Below are 19,666 nucleotides of genomic sequence, written 5' to 3' on the forward strand. Positions count from 1 at the left end.
ACCTGTCTTTTTTGAGAAATATGTCTGATATATATCTTTGTATCTGAAGAGTATTATTAAAATGTAGTTTACCTGACCAAAATCCCATAGCTTGGTTGTTGATTCTGTCATTGAAGTAAAAAAATTGAAATGTTTTTTATCAGAAAGAGTGATGAAATCTAGTCCCAGTTTAAAAATCAGTCTTAACTGTGCCTTTAAACATAAAGGGTGCAAAATATTAGCACAAGTTCCTACAAAGAGAGACAGCACATGAAAAAATCTGGGTTTACATCCCCATGAAAACAAGGTGCTAACTCTGAATGGATGGGGAAGAAGCATGTAGCAAAGTCCCCAAAGCAGAAAATTCTTATTTAATGCAAGACTGTTTTGAAATTACCTAGAATTTCATACTTACGCCAGGTGGTTCAGATACCAAGTAAATCTGCAAAGAAAACTATTAGCTACTTTACATTTCAAAATGTGGAATCGCTTTCAGTACTTCAAATTTATTTTTCCCTCCTAGCTAAACTGTTCTAATATATTCTGTGTGGCAGACAGTCTCTTTGAAAAACCCTGACAGTGTTTCTTCCATTTCTAGGTCTATGGTGGCCCTGATTTCCTCTCTCCTAGACTAGCCCAGCTGTGTGTTTCAAGATCATCACAGAACCCACAGCGAATCTCTACTACTGGCAATTCAGCCATTGTCTTTTTCAAGACAGATGCAGCAGTAACAGGGAAAGGTTTTAATGCCTCCTGGCAAGAAAATCCGGGTGGTGAGTATGCTGAATAACACCAGGAGAAATTCAGAAAGTCAGAGAATCATGGATCAGACATGCAAGCGTTTAAAGTAATCAGACAGTATAGGACTCAAAACTGAAGGAGACTTCGGGTGTTACTGGATTTGATAACACTAAGAGACGCTGAAAAACACACAGAGAAAAAAAATGTCTGACTAACCGAAATCTAGACCTATTTATGTATTTTTTAACAGTCCACCTTGTTGGAGTTTCTTCTCTACATAATTAATCAAGCCATTCCTATAATCAGAAAAGAACTTTTGCATGCTATCAGTTCTCCCCACCCACTCACCCACGCAGTCCTTTATTAGCTGAATGATGCTTTTGGTTTTAAACTGTAAAGTGAAAAATATCTGAGAACATGGTTTAACTTGGAGAACTCAGTGGACTCAAAAAATACTCGGAATGATTAGTAAATACTTGAACTCTATAAGGTTCATCCATCCCCCATGTGATTATTTGTTCAAAGCCTTACTGGTAATCAGTAAGAGACATGCTTAAAAGACCCAGCCACATGTCTCTACATGGGAGTTCTTATGAAAAGGCCAATTATTGGAAAATAATTGCAACTAAAAGTGAGGAGAGGCAGATTTTAATTTGTGCAGTATTGCTTGATTAAGCACACTGATTCATTAGTTTGTCAAGGTTTATACTTCTCCATTCTCACAAGTTTTATGAGAAAGGCACAAGATTTTTTTTGAATAAAAGTCTACAATAGTTCTTTGAATTAATCCCTTTTCCGAGATCTGGCAGCTTATTTTTTTCTACTTAGCTCCCCTGAAGCTTTCTCATCCCTTTACAGCATTTTGCCTGTTTTACTCCATCCCCCCTCTAGCCTCTAAAATACCTATTCACCAGAATGCAATAACAGTATAGTTCTTATCCTTCCAGCAGGCTGCCTCCATCTGCAGCAGTCCCAATGTCTTTTTCCCACCCTCCTCAGCCTCTTTGCAACATATAAAAGTCCATTTGTTTGTGTTAGTCCTATTGAAAGCCCTGGCACTTCCCTCACAGGATCCATCATTCCAGGCTATTTAGATATTCATGAGCGCTGGAGCTGTTCTGGTCAGAAATACCTGAGGGTGGAGTCCTCAGGAAGACCTCAACTGCATGGGCAGAGAAGGAGAAACTTCAGGCTTGCAATTGTTGCACTCATGGGGAGAGTGCAGCTCCTAGATGTCTTGATATTTTCAGAAATGGTTTTCCCACCCCTCTTCTCAGCTAGGCCTAGTAACCGCTTTCTCAGTATGCTAGGTCTGTGGCATTCATATGAATGGTATTTTTGATTGTTTTTGCAATATCTAAGATAGAGGAATACCAGTATTAATATTCAGCCTTTAGAACACCTACTACCAGCCTGGGTCTAGAAAAAAACATTACTCACAAGCATTGTTGTTGCATATTCACTGGTAATGATAATGGTATACTTTCCTGATGGTCATTTACATTGATTTTTGTTGGAACCATGACACTTCAACAGTTGGAATACTCATCTTACAGAAGATTAATGTAGAAAATATAAAGATGGAGGTGTTCCTCCATTAGTTTAAAAATACAGATGGAATCTTGCTAAAGCATAAAAGGGCTTGTGATTAAACTGATTGTGTCTTTTTCAGGCTGTGGTGGTATTTTCCAAGCTACCAGTGGGGAAATCCATTCTCCAAACTATCCTCAACCTTATAATAACAGCACAGATTGTTCTTGGATCATTCAAGTTGACTACAGCCACAGAGTCCTATTGAATTTCACGGATTTTGACATTGAAAATCACCATTCATGTAACTATGACAATGTTGCAGTAAGTAACAATAGAAATTTCAAATGTTTCCTCAATGAGTCTGGTGAAATGCTTGCAAAAGAGGAAGGTTACTGTGCAACCTAGGCTGCAGTTGGTTTCAGACTCGTAGTTGCATGGTCATGTTTATTCACCAATGAGCTAAGTCTTAAATTTACAGCTAAATAGTTATCTAGTTCCTTTTGCTTCACCAAGGAAGCAGGCTTCACAAATGCATTTCCAAATTCTTCCAGGTTCCCACTTATGTCTGGAAGAATCTTTTCTTGAAAGCAGTGCATGCTACACTCTGGCATCAAATTTTTCTTTTGGTAGTGTGAGTTGTAGTTAATACTGCAGGAAGAACCTCATTTGTAGATGACTTATAATGACACCTTTTCCCATTTATAGTGCCGTTTGCCCCAGCTTGCTCCAAGTCATAGGATGGTCTGCCCACGTATATAATAGACTGACCACTCTGATATAAACTCAGAAGAGAGGGAGATCTACATCCAGAGGGAATTGTGGCTGGCTGGTTTTCTTTATTCATGCACTGTATATTCAGTGCATCTCCTCAGATGTCTGTTTAATTGCTTCGCTGTCTTAGAAGCTTCACATTGCTGTTGGTTTGTGAGCTTTTGTTGATGTCACAGATATTGAAGTTGCTGCTCTATCAGTGCACAACAGTGAAGAAATCTCCATGTCTTCACTTGGTCTTTTGGAAGCAGGGACATGAAATACTGACCTTTGATATCAGATTGCACTCCACTCAGTACAAAGACATGTGTGATCAGTACCAGGCGGATAAAGCACAGTGACTGCAGCCCAAAATCCAGCTTCCCTCTCCTTGATAAACTGTCATTCACAGAGAACTCAGTTTGGCAGGAACTGAGACTCTTTTGAAAACATCAGTTTTAACAGCACTGCCTTATAAAGCAATGTGTCCCTGTTTTGCTGAGCAGAACTGAAGATTTCAGTTGGCCTCAAAGTATCTTTATACAATGATGGTTTATTTTTTTCTGGTCCTGAAGCATAGGGAAATACAGTTATGTCTTTTTATTTAAATTATTTAACTACATCAGGGGGATCATTGAAAGGGAAAATCTATTGGAAAAATTTCCAAATCTTCTGGGATACCAGAGTAGAAGATCAGATTGCGTAACAGAAACATGGGCCATCTGAAATGGCAGTACTGGTAAAAATGCCAAAAAAAATGTACAAATTAAGGGCTAAATTCTGAAAAGACCTGATATACAAGTGTCTCTTTTAAACTGATGCCAGTGAATGCATGTACATATCTAAACACTTTGTAGAGTAACTCAGTTCTGTGAGCTCCCTGCAGTTACAGGCACAACATTCATTACCTTTATAGGCCAGGTAGAGGCACTGGGCTTTTATTCACTGAAAGACATCATTCCTTCAACTGGCAGAGGAGATGGCTGTGGCAGAGCTCTTTGCATGAGCAGGGTTTCACAGAATCACAGAATTGTCTAGGTTGGAAAAGACCTTGAAGATCATCCAGTCCAACCGTTAACCTCACACTGACAGTTCCCAACTACACCATATCCCTCAGCGCTGTGTCAACCCAACTCTTAAACACCTCCAGGGATGGGGACTCCACCACCTCCCTGGGCAGCCCATTCCAACACCCAACAACCCCTTCTGTAAAGAAATGCTTCCTAATATCCAGTCTAAACCTTCCGTGGTGCAACTTGAGGCCATTCTCTCTTGTCCTATCGCTTGTTACTTGGTTAAAGAGGCTCATCCCCAGCTCTCTGCACCCTCCTTTCAGGTAGCTGTAGAGAGCGATGAGGTCTCCCCTCAGCCTCCTCTTCTCCAGACTAAACACCCCCAGTTCCCTCAGCCGCTCCCCGTACGACCTGTGCTCCAGACCCTGCACCAGCTTCGTTGCCCTTCTCTGGACACGCTTGAGTCATTCAATGTCCTTTTTGTAGTGAGGGCCCCAAAACTGAACACAGGAATCGAGGGGCGGCCTCACCAGTGCCGAGTACAGGGGTAAGAGCCCTTCCCTGTCCCTGCTGGCCACGCTATTGCTGACACAAGCCAGGATGCCATTGGCCTTCTTGGCCCCCTGGGCACACTGCTGGCTCCTGTTCAGCCGGCTGTCAATCAACACCCCCAGGTCCCTCTCTGACTGGCAGCTCTCCAGCCACTCCTCCCCAAGCCTGTAGCGCTGCTGGGGGTTGTTGTGGCCCAAGGGCAGCCCCCGGCATTTGGCCTTATGGAAACTCCTCCCGTTGGCCTCAGCCCATGGCTCCAGCCTGTCCAGTTCTCTCTGCAGAGCCTCCCTACCCTCGAGCACATCAACACTCCCACCCAACCTGGTGTCATCTGCAAATTGACTGAGGGTGCACTCGATCCCCTCGTCTAGATCATCAATAAAGATGTTAAACAGGAGTGGCCCCAAAACTGAGCCCTGGGGGACACCATTCATGACCGGCCGCCAACTGGATTTAACTCCATTCACCACAACTCTCTGGGCCCAGCCATCCAGCCAGTTTTTTACCCAGCGAAGCGTGTGCCCATCCAAGCCATGAGCAGCCAGTTTCTCCAGGAGAATGCTGTGGGAAACGGTGTCAAAGGCCTTGCTAAAGTCAAGGTAAACAACATCCACATCCTTTCCCTCATCCAATAAGCAGGTCGCCCTGTCGTAGAAGGAGATCAGGTTTGTCAGGCAGGACCTGCCTTTCATAAACCCACGCTGACTGGGCCTGAGCATCTGGTTGTCCCACATGTGTTGTATGATGGCACTCAGGATGAGCTGCTCCATCAGCTTCCCAAGCACCAACGTCAAGCTGACAGGCCTGTAATTTCCCAGATCATCCTTCTGACCCTTCTTATAGATGGGTGTCTCAATGGCCAATTTCCAATCAGTTGGGACCTCCCCGGTCAGCCAGGACTGCTGGTAAATGATGGAAAGCGGCTTGGCGAGCACCCCAGCCAGCTCCTTCAGCACCCTCGGGTGTATCCCATCCAGTCCCATGGACTTGTGTGTGTCTGTGTGATGCAGCATTTCACTGACTGTCTCCTCCTGGAATGTGGGAGGGTTGTTCTCCCAGTCTCTGTCTTCTGGCTGTACAACTGGTCTGGTTATTAAAGACTGAGGCAAAGAAGGCATTAAGCACCTCAGTGTTTTCCTCATCACTTGTTACCATGTTTCCTCCTGCGTCTAGCAGGCGATGGAGGCTCTCCCTGGTCTTTCTTTTGTTGTTGACATACTTACAGAAACATTTCTTGTTATCCTTGACTGCTGAAGCCAGATTAATTTCTAGCTGGGCTTTAGACCTCCCAATTTCCACCCTGAATAGCCTCACAGCCTCTTTGTAACCACTGTGAGTTGCAGCTCCTTCTTCCAAATGCTGTAAGCTCTCCTTTTCTCCCTGAGTATCAGCCAGTGTTCCCTGTTTAGCCAGGGTGGTCTCTGGCCCCGGCTTTGTTTGCAAACCATTGCAGTACAGTGACACCCCTTTTCCTCTATTGACCTATGAGTATCTGTTGTTTGCTTCTGTTTTGGGGGGTTGATGGAGGAGCAGGAGGCAGTTGCCTGTCAGCCCCAGCTGTGCAAACACAACTGAAGTAACAACATGAGCAAGGAAGGAGATTTAAATTTAATGCAGGCATCAATCACTGCCCACCAAGTGGACAGTGGTTTGAAAATGGATGAGGGAGAATGCTGATTTGAAGCCAAGAGATAACAGAGGGCTCTGGTGTATGAGGCAGAGAAGAGCTTTTCAGTAGGGGAACCAGAAGGGCAAGAAAGGGGTGGATGGAGTTTCTTTCTTTATGTGGTATGCCAGTAAGCAGAAAATCACTTGTTACCAACACCTGGATGTGTTCTGTGTTCATCTGATTCCAAGGCTTGCTATATACCTCACACTGTAATGGGAGAACAGAGTGAGGGGACAGAGTGTGCCTGGAAATGTATAAGTAGATGTCTGACTGAGAATGTTTTGGGAATTGTGTTCCAAAATCTGCGTAAATGGAAAATACAGGCAGCTAAGGAAGCTGATGGGTTGTTTTTCTCTCTCTAATATAGGAACAACTACTGTGTATGAGTAAGACAGTGGTTCCACCCTTTTCTATTTCTCAAATTTTTACTTTATGTAGGTTTTTTTTGCTCTGTGAGTTCTCTTGGGGCTTTCCTACGCCCTTGAATGTACCAATGGCCTTTTCCTTCATCTTTCCTCTTCTAGACCCTGTCATTTTACCCTGTGTTATGACTCGAGATTTTGAATTTTTTAAAAAATATTTCTACCGTAAATTCCTTTCTATGGAGAACACATGAAAATTTATTACTTTCCTGTAATGTTTTCCATTGCACATTTGATATATGAGCAAAATGAAAGGAGGGAAAATACTCACGTCTGTTGCTTCTTGGCTATGCTGCAACTCCAGAAAGCCCAGTGCGTTTTTCAATTCTGCTCAGTGATTTCACATGTCAGTCTGAGCACAGAACTAGGTTCAGCCAAATTAATTCTAAACTTGTAGTTCACACCCACGGTGTAACTGATCTGAGCTCCCTCTAGAGTCAATGGATGGAGTGTGCAGAGAGTAGTCCAGGCCACCAAAAAACACATTATTCATTCACTTAGCTGCCTAAATGTAATTAATTCCTCAGCTTCTGTGCCTCAGTTCTGTACCATATCTGTTCTCAGAATGGGTGAACAGCTCTTCATCTGCTAAATAATGATGCCTTTAATTTCTCTGATCTCAAATATAACTTGGTTATATTCTGTAGAAAGCATAAGATCTTTGAGAAGAGATTTTGCTGTCACTGTCACCATACATAAGGAATACATTTTTGATTTCTCTTTGCGTACCATCCCATTTCTATCTGCAGAGTGTGTCTTACAACAAACAGATTTTTTTCTTTGAAGGAAAATAGAGGGAAAAAATTGTGAATGCACTAATTCCTGTATCTTTTGACATTGAGTTTAACCAGTATTGTATCTGATGCTACACCAGGAGCACAAGCCAGCAAGAGTTACAAGTATTTGGTGACTTGAGGAGGACATGACTCGAAAGGCAGTGCTTGTAGCACAGGGAAAGGGGAGGGAGAAATAGTTTGTTCTTTTCAGTGCCTTTGATTAAGTAAATATTATTTTCTTTTCTTGTTCCAGTATAGCAAGTAGTACACAGGAGTGTAGAAATGTAAGCCTCTGGGAGCTAGAGAGGAGGCATGACAGGTGCTGGCAGAGAGGATCTTCCAAGAGAGGACAGCTAGAAATATGTGGAACTTATTTTTATGGGTCAGAAGACAAAAATTACCTTCTTTTCATCATGTGCTTTTGAAAAATGCAGGACACATTTGAAGAAGAAGGCAATGAGTCACTCAGTTATGTTCATTGTGGAAAGGGAAAAGAAGACCAAATTGCTGCTATGCACAGTGCAAATGAAAACTTGGCTTTTAAGTAAGCAGATACATCATTTTCCGTTACTCATGCAGCCACAGAACGCATTTCTCAGATGTTTTCAAAATAAGAAGCTGGAGAGAGACACAAATCTTTCCTGAACTAGTGTGTGAATATTGTGATTTCTGGTCTAGATTCAAGACTGAAATCCTCCCTATGAAATAGTTTAAGCTAATAAATAGCAGGTGAGCAAAAATGATACAGCCATAAAATGTCCATGTGTTACTGTTCCTGCTTAACTTGTAGCCACCATAACTCCTAAGAGTTGTTGCTGTATCTCACTAATGATTATGCTGAACTGTTCCTTGAATCAGATTTTTAGCAAGTGAAAAGGCTAGGAATCATTTCTGGATTTCTGAAAGAGGAGACAGTACTATTCTACAAGCAAGCTGCCCAGAAACAGCAAATACTCTTGATTTAGAAAACATTCCTCTGACTTCATACTCTTCTACCAGTATTAACCACAGAAAGGCCTTATTCCAGAAAGCTCTTGGAATGAAATGCCTACTTAGTCTCTTATGTTACTCATCGTTAATATCTTACCGAGTGAGAAAGCTCAACTACTAGAGTCTCACAACAGTCCATGTGTCAATGGTCATATCCTCAGCTGTTACAGAGTGGCACAGATCCATCAAAACCAGCAGTTTACATGAACTGTCGTTAGGCCCTCCCTCTCTGTGCTCTGTCAATGCAATGCTTATTCTCAGTTCTAGCATTCAGATACAATCCTCTCACTGCTGTCTAGGGAAATACAGAACCTTAATTCCTAAGGGTTATTTTGTTAGTCATTACTTTTTTTCACATTCAATGGTTTGTGGTTTTTAACTCCAGGCAGTCTGCTTTATATACAGAATGTATGTGCAGAGAAAGAATAAATACTGCACACTACGTATTAAAGGGCTTATTGTGGCAGGATGCCAAGAGAGAAGAAAAGGTTGAATGGATATTTTGGGTCTCTTTACCAGGTACTAAATTTTACCGACATTGCAGTACACTTTATACTCCATCACAAGGTCCCACACAGATAGCTAGTGTTAACAGGCCCAAGGGCAAATATTTAATTCATGAATGCAGCACTTGCTACATAGGGTGTGTCAGTGGATTAAGCAGGAGTTTGTCCTTTGTTTCTCAGCTCCGAGTTTTATTTGAGACAGGTCATCTTTCAGCTACTGTTTGGTTTTGTTTTGGTTTTTTTTTTTCCACTAATGTGTTCAAAGGGCTTTGGATACTGGAGGCAGAAACTTTGCATTGTGTTATACAGTCTAGTTTGAAATTTTTAATTCAACGATGCTGCATTGCACAGACTTGCTGAAATTTGAGGCATTTTGAAGTAAAAGCAGACAATCTCAATAAGAAGTACATGCCTTCTATCCCAATGACATTATTTTGCTCAAAGAGGGCTTTTATGTAGCTTTTAACACCCTAGCACCTGAATATCTTCCAGTCCTCCTATCCATATTTTTATCAATATTTTTCTCCATTTTGCCATGGGAAAGTGAGTCACAGGTTGTATTAAATGACATGCCTATGGTAATGCAGGATGTTAATGCTGAAACAGGAACTGAATTTAACTGCTGTTGCTGCCCAGTAGCCCAAAGGCTACTCCCTGGGTCATGCAACTGTGCTGATGACTTCAGTGCTCATCACTTCTGAAATTAGGCACAAGGGCACTGAGACTGGCCCATGGCTCCAAACACAGCAGCAACAAAGCACGTCTGCTGGAATGCTAGGAAAGATTAGTGAGAGGCTCAGAGACTGTGGCCATTTTTTTCTCTCTGTGGTTTTTCTTGTTATAATTTCGATGTCGCTTAAGCCAGAAACTCATTGGTTTTAACCTCACTATCCTCCTCTTCCTGATTGTGAAACAGTGAGGAAGGAAACAAAACTATTAGTTGTAAGGGGAAAAAAGAGAAGGCAGGCATTTGTGGTAAAAATTAAAAGTGAAGTTCTGTAAACACATCTTTACTTTCTTCCTCTCTTTTGCTTACTTTTCTTTACTCTCTGCTTAAATAATACTTCATGTGTATGTGTGTAATTCAGCACCCTAAAGCTATTATAAAGTGTAAATATATGGACTTTTCCTTGATGCTGGGTTTATGTACCTAAAAGCCATAATCCTAGTGTCTTCTTTTTTTATACACAGCCATAGCTCCCACTGGTGCACTAGTTGCATGTTAGGGCCAGTTTAGAAGTCTTTACTGAGACAAGATGTAGGGTTTAACAGAATAAAAGCTACCCAGGAACTCATGTTAAACATCAACAGGAAACAATAAATGTATGGGGATATGTGGATTGTTAAAGGAGAGTTGCTTCCATACCAGATAGTTACACACAAAGGAAGGTGGTTACTTGATGTATTTTTGTGGTAAAGACTACAATATCTTCAGCCCGTAATACATGCATTTTTTGGAAATGGCAAAAAAGAAATTAGATAGGCAATGCACAGTTTGTTTGTACTGTTCATACCAGGGCTGTATCAGGATCAAAATGATCAAAAACATAAGAGAGGTAATGAAATAAAAGTCTTCTCAATAATCCTATTGAAACCAAATACTTAAGATGATCTTTTCATAACAGGTATTTGATGGTCCTAGCAGTGAAGCACCACTTCTTAGAAAACTCTGTGGAACACAGCATCCTCCTCCTATCACATCCTCCAAGAACCTGATGTACATCCGGCTGCACGCTAATACAACCACCCAGCACAGGGGCTTCAGCGCTCGCTTTACTGAAGGTAATTTTTGTCATTTACATTAATGCGTATTTATCTAATCTCCAGTTTCTCTGTATTAGACACAATCTTTTAGCATCGCTGGTAACAGGAAGTGTTTCTATACATGCAGCATACCAGTGTGTATCTTTAACTGGACAGAATTTTTCCAAATTATAGATTAAATAATTTAAAATCTAGGGATCATCTTGGATTATTTGATTGGGGAAAAAACTTATTTGCATCTAGCACACACCAGTTGCATCTTATTCCTCCTCCCTAGAGAGTTAGTTACCCATAACAGTCCTGAGAAAAATATGCAACTGGAAGTTTCCACAGACCTAGTGACAAAATAACATTTTGTATGTCTATCCATGCGCATGAATCTGAAAAGCTATAAAAGAATTCTGTGTGGTGCTGCTGATGAAGTCCATGGATTCAAGCCTGCAAACCCTGCCAAACATCAACGATCCAATTTGTGGAGGACTAATTGGTATTTTACATGGTTTCCTTTTTAATGAAAAGTGACACCAACTGGGAAGAATTTTTCATGAAATTACATCCTATTTGATGATTGGTGATTTACTTTCAGTTTTTCACAGTAACTTTGAAGACATTTTTTCCCCAAGATACAGCCATTTAGTTTTTTCAGAGAAAATACCTTTCTCTCATTTTCTTCTTAGGATTCTTTTCACTATAAATTAGTGCTTTTCCCAGAAATATTTTTTCCTTTGAAAATATTGTGAAAAATTATAAAGAAAAAGAGGAATTTGCATCGGCAAAAATCTCAGGAACCCCAGTTATTGAGGTACTAGTTAGATGCCTAATTAGGCATTTCTGACTAACTGCTCTGTTAAACATTCTCAGCACACATTTATTGGATTAGGCCCTGCACAAAACATGCCTGGTGAGCAAGTGCTGCCTGCCTAGGATGTAGGCAACCCAGCTTCCCTGTTTCTGAGAAAACCCTCCTGCTGGAGGTTTTAGGCAGCACAGCACTATAAATGTATGTCTTTTGTACCTAATTCCTCACTCTGCTGTTTAAAGCACCTGTATGTTAAACTCAGATCTGGGGGGTTTACGATGAGTCAGGATGCTTAGAAATGAGGCATGGCAGCCCTCAGCACTGTTAGCCAAAGTTATGCAGTCAGCCAAGCTCTTGCACACATGCAGCATTTCACACAATTGCAGTTTTGTTCATGCAGCTCACAAGAGATCATGCCAATGCAATGTGATGCCATCCTGGGGCATTGGAAGGTTCGGGAGAGTTTTTTATAATTGTTTTCTTCCTAGTTGCCGACACAGGCAAATGATCAGAGACATGGGTGTATTATTGCACCACCCGGAAACCAAATTATTTCAGACCCAAGATTGCTTTTCTGGGCTATGAGGAACTGATAAAGATGAGGTCTGTTCCCAAGTCACTCTGGCAGATGGTCAGCCAGGTGCAGCTTGGACTGTGGATCCTGGTCAAGAAAGTACACTCAGTGATGGGATCTAGTCCTTAAGTCTCTTCTGAAAAATTACTGCTGTGAAATTTATCCTCATTCCACATCGATGTAGTATGTTACATTTTATTCACTCATTTTTACTACAAAATCCAAGATAAGTGTTTTGTATATATTGATAATATGTGTGTGTGTGTGTGTGTGTGTGTGTGTGTGTGTATGTGTTTCATTCTAAAGCATGCGGAAGATTCATAGATTCAGATTCAGTTGGGGCAGCAATTTCCTCTCCTCTGTATCCTGCCAAATACCCAAACAATCAGAACTGCAGCTGGATTATTCAGGCTCAGGAACCATGTAAGTAAAAACATCTTTTATAGTTAGCTGGTATGACTAACATCCTCATCTTCTTTTCTGTAATAACAATACAAAATTCCTCCTTTATTTCTCTAGGAAGTTCTGCATCCTGGTAGTTGGAGAGTGTGAGTCTCTTAATCTGTCCTAAGTCAGATTTCACTGTAAAAAATTTAGTGCATAGTGAGGAAAAGAGTTTACAACTTTGTCATAGCTAATTTACTATGGCCTAAGTGTTGCAATTATAAATTAAGTGTTGAATACTATGTGAAGCTGGATTTGTCCATAAGAAAATCTAAGTGTTTATATATAATTAAAGTACTTGTATTTAGCCAACCTTATTTTAGTCTGGATTTTTCAAGGTAGAGTTGTGTTAGATCAAATCTATTCTGTTAACATAAAAAAAAAAAAAAAAAAAAAAGAGAGAGAGAGACAGAAAAGGAGAAAAGGTACAGAGGCATTTCAATTTCAATACAAATAAAAAATAAATAAATAAACTAACTAAATAAACTGGTCTTACGTGCATAGATACAATCTCAGATGTTCCTGTCTAATTTTGCACAGATTTATGATTGATCATAAAAGACCAAATATTTTTCATCAGATACTGGTATTACCTTTAATACCCAGTATTACCTTTACATTGTATAAGATTCCTAAAAAATATTTACAATTGGGTAATGGTATCTTGGTAACATAATTTAAAATAAATGTTTATTTTTAATAGCAACTACTGAACTTCAGTTGTTCATCTTATATTTAGCCATTGTTGTTAAAATTGTAGAATGTTCCAACCACGTTTGTAAGTTTATTCTGCTAAATTATAAAATGAAAATCAATTTGCCAAAGAAAACACCAAAAATCAGGAGATAACCAATACTCTTTTTTTAGCATAGGTTCTTATACAAATATATGAAAATGACAGCATCGAAGCTGTTCCTCACCTATACAACATTTGTTTTTAAAGACAAGTGTTTCCTGGATCCGGGTTGAAATCTCATACATAACTGTTGTCTCCCGAATTACATCAGTATGAGGGACCAGAAAAATGCTGTATAAGAAGTAGTGTGTGTATGTAGTGACCTTCTCAATTTACCACCAGGACCCCACATACCACACGTTACAGGTACACATGGCTTCATTATGCCAGTCACTCAGCACTACAGGGTAGAGCCACATACAGTAGATTTGGCCAACGGCAAACCACAGTAGAGTTCCTGCCCTGCTTTTACTGAGAAAGACAACAAGTCTCCTGATTTTGGCACACACTGTGTTTTTCCTTTTCACTTTGTATCCTGAGGACCTGCATTGATAGCTCTAATTGATTGACCGGACAGGGCACACAGTGAGTGCCAAACACACAGACTAGCAGCTGAATGCCAGTCAGTGGCACCCTGCTGAGTACAGTGCCTGGGTCCACCTCTGTCATTTCAGCTTATTCTAGCTAATTAATTGTAGCCCAGTGAAAAGCAAAATATTTGTGTCAAATTCACGTTTGGTCGATGTGGGAGAAAACTTAGTTATCATTTGAATCGTGAGATTCTTTCTGACCTGCTCAAACTGCATAGGAGCTCTAAGGCCAGGACTAACTACTGTCACAGACTGGTGTTGAGGACAGCCTCTCTTCTTCCAGTTGTGACTTCACTTTTGTTCATATCAGACAAGCAAGAGCAATACAAGAGTCAAAAATACCCACAGTCAGTAATCCTCTTTTTCAGGACATAGCCTGCACTCCAAGGGTGTGGAAAATACAATTTTGTACAAATACAGCTGAGGGTAGTTAATGATCCTTCAACCAGTCCAGTTGATATATGTGGAACATTACAAAATGATGAAAAAACCAGGTTTTTCTAAGCCTGGAGCAGGGCAACATCAATTCACATTTTGTCCAGATCTATGGTTTAGATCGCAAGGGAGCAGAAGGTCACAGATGTGTAGAAATGAGTTTTGTTTCTGAATGTGTTTAAATTTTCCATGTTGTATTTGCTGACACTTTCAGTATATAATGAAGCTGTTCAGATATTAGGAAATTTAGATTCATGTGTATGTGTTAAATCCTATGCTTCTAATGTTGATTGTACCAGAAAGTACTGAAATACGAAGAGATTTACCAGGACCTTTGCAGTAAGGATTAGTGTACTTCTATCAAATTCACTCCATGTACCAGGGATTATATTACTTCAGATGTTACACTTTATAGGGACTGACTGACTTCAGGGGAGAAAGGAAAAGATGGTACATTTCTTTACATGCAATTATTTCTCTGTGAAATGCCAAACTTCTTTTTAAGTTTTTACTCTTTGCTGTTGCCAGTCAACCACGTCACACTTTCATTCACTGACTTTGACATTGACTACAATAGACAAAACTGTACTACGGATTTTGTGGAGATTTTGGATGGGAATAACTACAAGGCTCCTCTTCGAGGTATTGTACCTTTCCCTTGTTTATTTCATATATAGAGCTACACCCAGGGTATGCAAAAGGGAGTTTTCTCTAAGTGTCCTCCTGTTTCATGGATTTTCTCTGATAAAGGAAGCTTCTTGGCCGTTCCGGCCAGAGGAGACCAGGGGTGGAGGGTAAGTGTTCAGTATGAGTGGTGCAGTCCTCTCAGGCTCTGTATTCCTATAACCTAGTTTGGAGTTGACTCCAGCTGCCTCTTCCTTCCTCTTTAGCTGAACAATATTGGGAGCAAAGCAATTCAGTTTAAACTGAATTCCAAATTAACTGTACAAAAACATAACATTACCCACAGTCAACACTAAACATAGGTGAAGAAAGCTGCAGATTTCTCGAGCAGAGACCAGATTTTCCTCAAGCCCTGGAAAGCCTGATTTTCTGCTTGTTCCTGAATTTTCTACAGCTTTCTCCCAATATCTGTGTCCCAAGCCATCACCTTCAAGTGGCAGGAGCAGTCTGGAGCAGCAAAATTCAGTGCTTGTACTGCCAGGAAGCCATGAGAGAGCCCTGTCCACTGAGTGGTTCTGACTCCCCTCACACCCCCAGGGTTGCCTCAGATTCCATTTTGAGAAGTTCAGAATATTTGTGCCTGATCATACTCTCCCTTACTCTATTTCTGTATATGCTCCCTTGGTAGGAGTGGGGCTGTACTCAATTTAAATGGTTTGTAACTAAGAGCAGAATTCATTTTTTGGTCTTCTACACTTGGCTTTCACTTGGCAAGAGGACCAGGATACTAGCTGCTATCTTTCTTTTTGCTGTCAGATGCCTTTCTGCTAGATTGTGATTCATATTCCTAATCCCCATGTTACAAACCATTACAGGAGAACTGGTCTGTTATTTGTCACTTGGTTTTTTATCAGAAACCAGTTGAGTGAAATGGAAACTGTTGTTAGATATATTTGATGGGATTTTTTTTTTTTTTTTCAATTAGGCTGTAATTTCTGGATAGAGTGAACACAAAGGAGCTCAATGACAGACTAGCCAGTGACTAGGGTGCCTGGAGTGCAGGAGGTCCTTCCTCTGTTAAAAAAAAAATTGTCATCACAGTTGAGTTCTGTGCTAATGAAATAGAGTATTTCATTTTTATGTCGATTAAATTGGCAGCTGCAACTGTAAGCAACAAATGTTACTCCTGGTTGCTGCCAGGCATTAACCCCAAATGTTAAATTAGTAATTATTCGCTTAACACTTTTTTTTTTTTTTTTTCCTCTGTCTTGTTCTCTTTCAGGCCGTTACTGTGGTGATACTATTCCACATCCTGTCACTTCTTTTGGTAATGCCTTGGTGGTGAACTTCATCTCCAACAACAACATTGCTGCCAGGGGCTTCCGTGCCACCTACACTGCATCATCATCATGTAAGTCCATGTGACAGGTGTCACTACCTTATGCTTCTGACTTTTAAGAAGAAGAACAGATCCTGTATCTCTTTGTCCCTCTGACATTTCCTCTTTTAAAATCCCCTATTGCCCTTCCACTTTTTGGACAAAGTTTCAGCAAGTATATCAACAAGCTAAACAAGGAGACAAGAAGAAATGCTTTCTTGATTAGCAAATGCTCTGGCTCTATCAAGGTTTTGATTTTTTATGTCATCCTTCTCTAGCGTCCCATGTCTCCTTCTTGTTGCAGCCTGCGGGGGTGCTTTCCACATGGACAGAGGAGCTTTCAACAGCCCTGGCTATCCTGAGCCATATCCGCTCAACACGGAGTGTGTCTGGACGATTCTCAGCTCCCCTGGCAACCGGCTCCAGCTGTCCTTCATGTAAATGCATTGCCAGGGGTTATTACTCAGCCCTTTAACAGACCTGAAGGAAGGATGCTCTGTGTTTATTAGGAAATGTAATTACCACATGATAAAGCTGAAACATGTTTTCAGAGTAACTTGGAAAGAGAACACAGCAGTGGTTAGTGGCAGCTTGCAATTGGTGTTCTCCTGTCTTAGTCATTGCTTATATTAAGGCATATACAGCATTATATAAATTGGTGGTTTATTGTTTTGGCAGCATGGGATGCTAAAGAAACCAGTTCTCACTCACTTATAAACAAGAAGAGGAAATTTAGCATTGCTCTTTTCTTTACAAAGGAAATTCCTACTATTTCCTTACTAGCAGATTGATTGTAGTATTTACTATATAGCTGAGTAATATAAATGGTCCAGATACTCCACAGATTGTGAGGTTAAATTTGATACTAAACTCTTCAAAATTTCTCCAACAATTAGTGGAGGTACAACAGGGGCCAGGAGAGTATCCGAAGGAATTTTGTTTTCCCTTCAGCAAAGTAACTTTCCTTTGAAGACTTCTGACAGGAAAGTCATGTGTGATCCACAGAACAATGTGGAGTCCTTTACCAGGGTCGTTAGGTTGTTCTTTACCCATTATGTGGATTTCTGAGCCTCTCAGTTTCCCGGCATCAAACAGTGGCTGCTGCCAAGAAAGAGAGCACTGACCCCTTGCAAAGCTTATCAAGAATGAGCAGGAAAATAAAAGTAACTCTGAACCTGCATTTACAGTTAATCAGGACAAAAGGAAAATTTGCCCAGTAACATGCTGACTGCATACGGTGCAATTTGTTAGGCATGTACTGATTCACTAACACAATAAAAAGGACATTCTATTCCTCCTTTATTCACTGAAGCAGAGAAAAAGTACTACAGTCTGAAAACATTTTCAAAAATATTTGCTACAAAATAATAAATAACAACTTTTCAGAACTAAAACAGAAATCTAGTGTGAAGCAGAACTACCAGTGGAACATAAATTCAGTTATATAAAGTGACACTGAGCAGATGTAAACTCTTTTTCTTCAGTTACACATAGCTGAAAGGCAAGCTGAAAATACTGGAAAGCATGGAGTAATTGTGTTAGAAAGCAGTATTTATTTTATTTAATTTAGTATTAGGGGTTTATAAAGTTTTTTTGGCATGAGACATTGATTTTCTTCAGCTCAGTCCGAACAGAAATGTCTGTCTTGCAATTTGAGGGTTAGCTTTAAATTAGTCTGAAGTATATCCAGATGAGCGGTTGGAACTGTTTCACAGAATGTTTACACTGAACACATATGGCTATATTCAGAACTGAAGGGAAGAAGTTATTACCAGAAAATAAGAAAGCACAAATATTTGGGGCATTGGTCATAACAGTCACTCTCTGGAAGCTTTACTGTATATTCATGCCTGCATCTGAATAGTATATTGGATTGTATCAAAGCACTTCACTTAGAATGACAGATAATGATTTTTAGAATATATTTAGCATTCAGCTTGGTGCAGTAATTACAATTTGATTACTAAATCCTATTCCTTTTCTAAGGTAAAAAATGGTTTAGAAGAGTTCATAGCAATCCTTACTATTATTTTGTACATCCGTCTATGTGAAACTCAGAAAAGCCAGAGAAACAGTAATATTTCATAATTCTGAAGAAACTGCTAAGGGATTTCTGACCTCTGAGGTGTTAATCACAAATGAATCTAGGCCTCTGGCATTTGTTTTCTCACCAGAGAGTATAATGAAATAATACATGTATGAAGGGGATGAAAACTGATTTGTAAGGCAGTAAAGTAGTCCCTGCACCCAATAGATGTGTACCCAGTAAATAGTCTGACCTGGGCTTATATTAAAAATCTGTTCTATGTATCAGGGGTTTTCTGTGTTTCATGGTTGTTGTGGGAGAAGCAAGAAACAAGGGCTTGAAAACTCTTTAAAAATTATAACTTTGCAAACGGAAGTTCTGTCAGAAAATAAGGGGCTAGAAAAGAGAGGGCCCTGTATCAGCAGCACCACCAGGTGATAAGCAGTGACCTCTGGGTTCTGGAGGGTTCTGTTGCTGCCCTCTTCTTAACTGTTAGAACAGGATACCAGCGATGGGGATGAGTGGCCTGGCAGGGCAGACTCTGAAGTATGTACCAGTCATATGCCTGCTAATGCTCTTCTACTGCTATTGAAATAGAGCGTTTCAGGTGGAAGATAGTAGTGGCTGCACCAAAGATTACCTGGAGATTCGTGAAGGGAATGATACAGGCACGCTGGCAGGACGATTCTGCGGAAACTCCTTGCCTTCAAATAATATGTCTACTGTTGGACATGTCCTGTGGGTCAAATTTGTCTCAGACAGCTCAGGCACTGATGTTGGCTTCAGGGCCACATTCTCTCACTGTAAGTAAATGTTATTTAATTGTTCTTTCATAAAACTTCAAAAAATGATTCAAAAAATGTGATTGTTTGGTCCTGTAAAGTCTATTACAAAATGTTTGGGGATGTCAGCAAGGGTGTAAATTCACTTAGAAAGTATTTTGTAAAATATCTACTGAATGTAAAGGGATTGTCTAAAACATGTCAGAACAGAACTTGTGTGTATGTAAGTATATTAAGTATAACATAAGCAGAGAATCAGACAAGACAATTTTATCTTTTAAATTATCATAACAGACAATAATTTTTCAGATTGATCATATTATCCTTCTAGAAGCAAAAAATTCCATGGATTACAGAAAATAAAATGTCCTCTATTTCACTGACTGTTTTCGTACAGTTTATCAAGCAGTTTTCAGATTCTTTCTTTAGTGGTATTGGGCTGTAAAGATATGAATAAGACTATATACTAAAAACTTCTATGGCAACCCGAGTTTACCATTAGCCTCCTCTAAGAGCAAAAATATGTGACCAAATGTCTTTGCTACCTGAGAGTGAGCAATAGTATTTAATATTTATGTTGCCA

General features: G+C 40.1%; 1 protein-coding gene across 1 annotated transcript in view; it reads left to right on the forward strand.

The window, feature by feature from the left end:
* CUBN (cubilin) overlaps positions 1–19,666 on the forward strand; it is a 149,698-nt gene that overhangs the window by 73,595 nt on the left and 56,437 nt on the right. Inside the window, exons 30-37 of the mRNA XM_074897979.1 lie at positions 578–752; positions 2,393–2,574; positions 10,557–10,713; positions 12,375–12,491; positions 14,802–14,915; positions 16,180–16,308; positions 16,580–16,712; positions 18,899–19,104. Coding sequence (XP_074754080.1) covers positions 578–752; positions 2,393–2,574; positions 10,557–10,713; positions 12,375–12,491; positions 14,802–14,915; positions 16,180–16,308; positions 16,580–16,712; positions 18,899–19,104 — 1,213 coding nt within the window. The remainder of the gene's footprint in view (positions 1–577; positions 753–2,392; positions 2,575–10,556; positions 10,714–12,374; positions 12,492–14,801; positions 14,916–16,179; positions 16,309–16,579; positions 16,713–18,898; positions 19,105–19,666) is intronic.

This window comes from Athene noctua, chromosome 2 (genome assembly GCF_965140245.1).
Source record: "Athene noctua chromosome 2, bAthNoc1.hap1.1, whole genome shotgun sequence".
Taxonomy (NCBI): domain Eukaryota; kingdom Metazoa; phylum Chordata; class Aves; order Strigiformes; family Strigidae; genus Athene; species Athene noctua.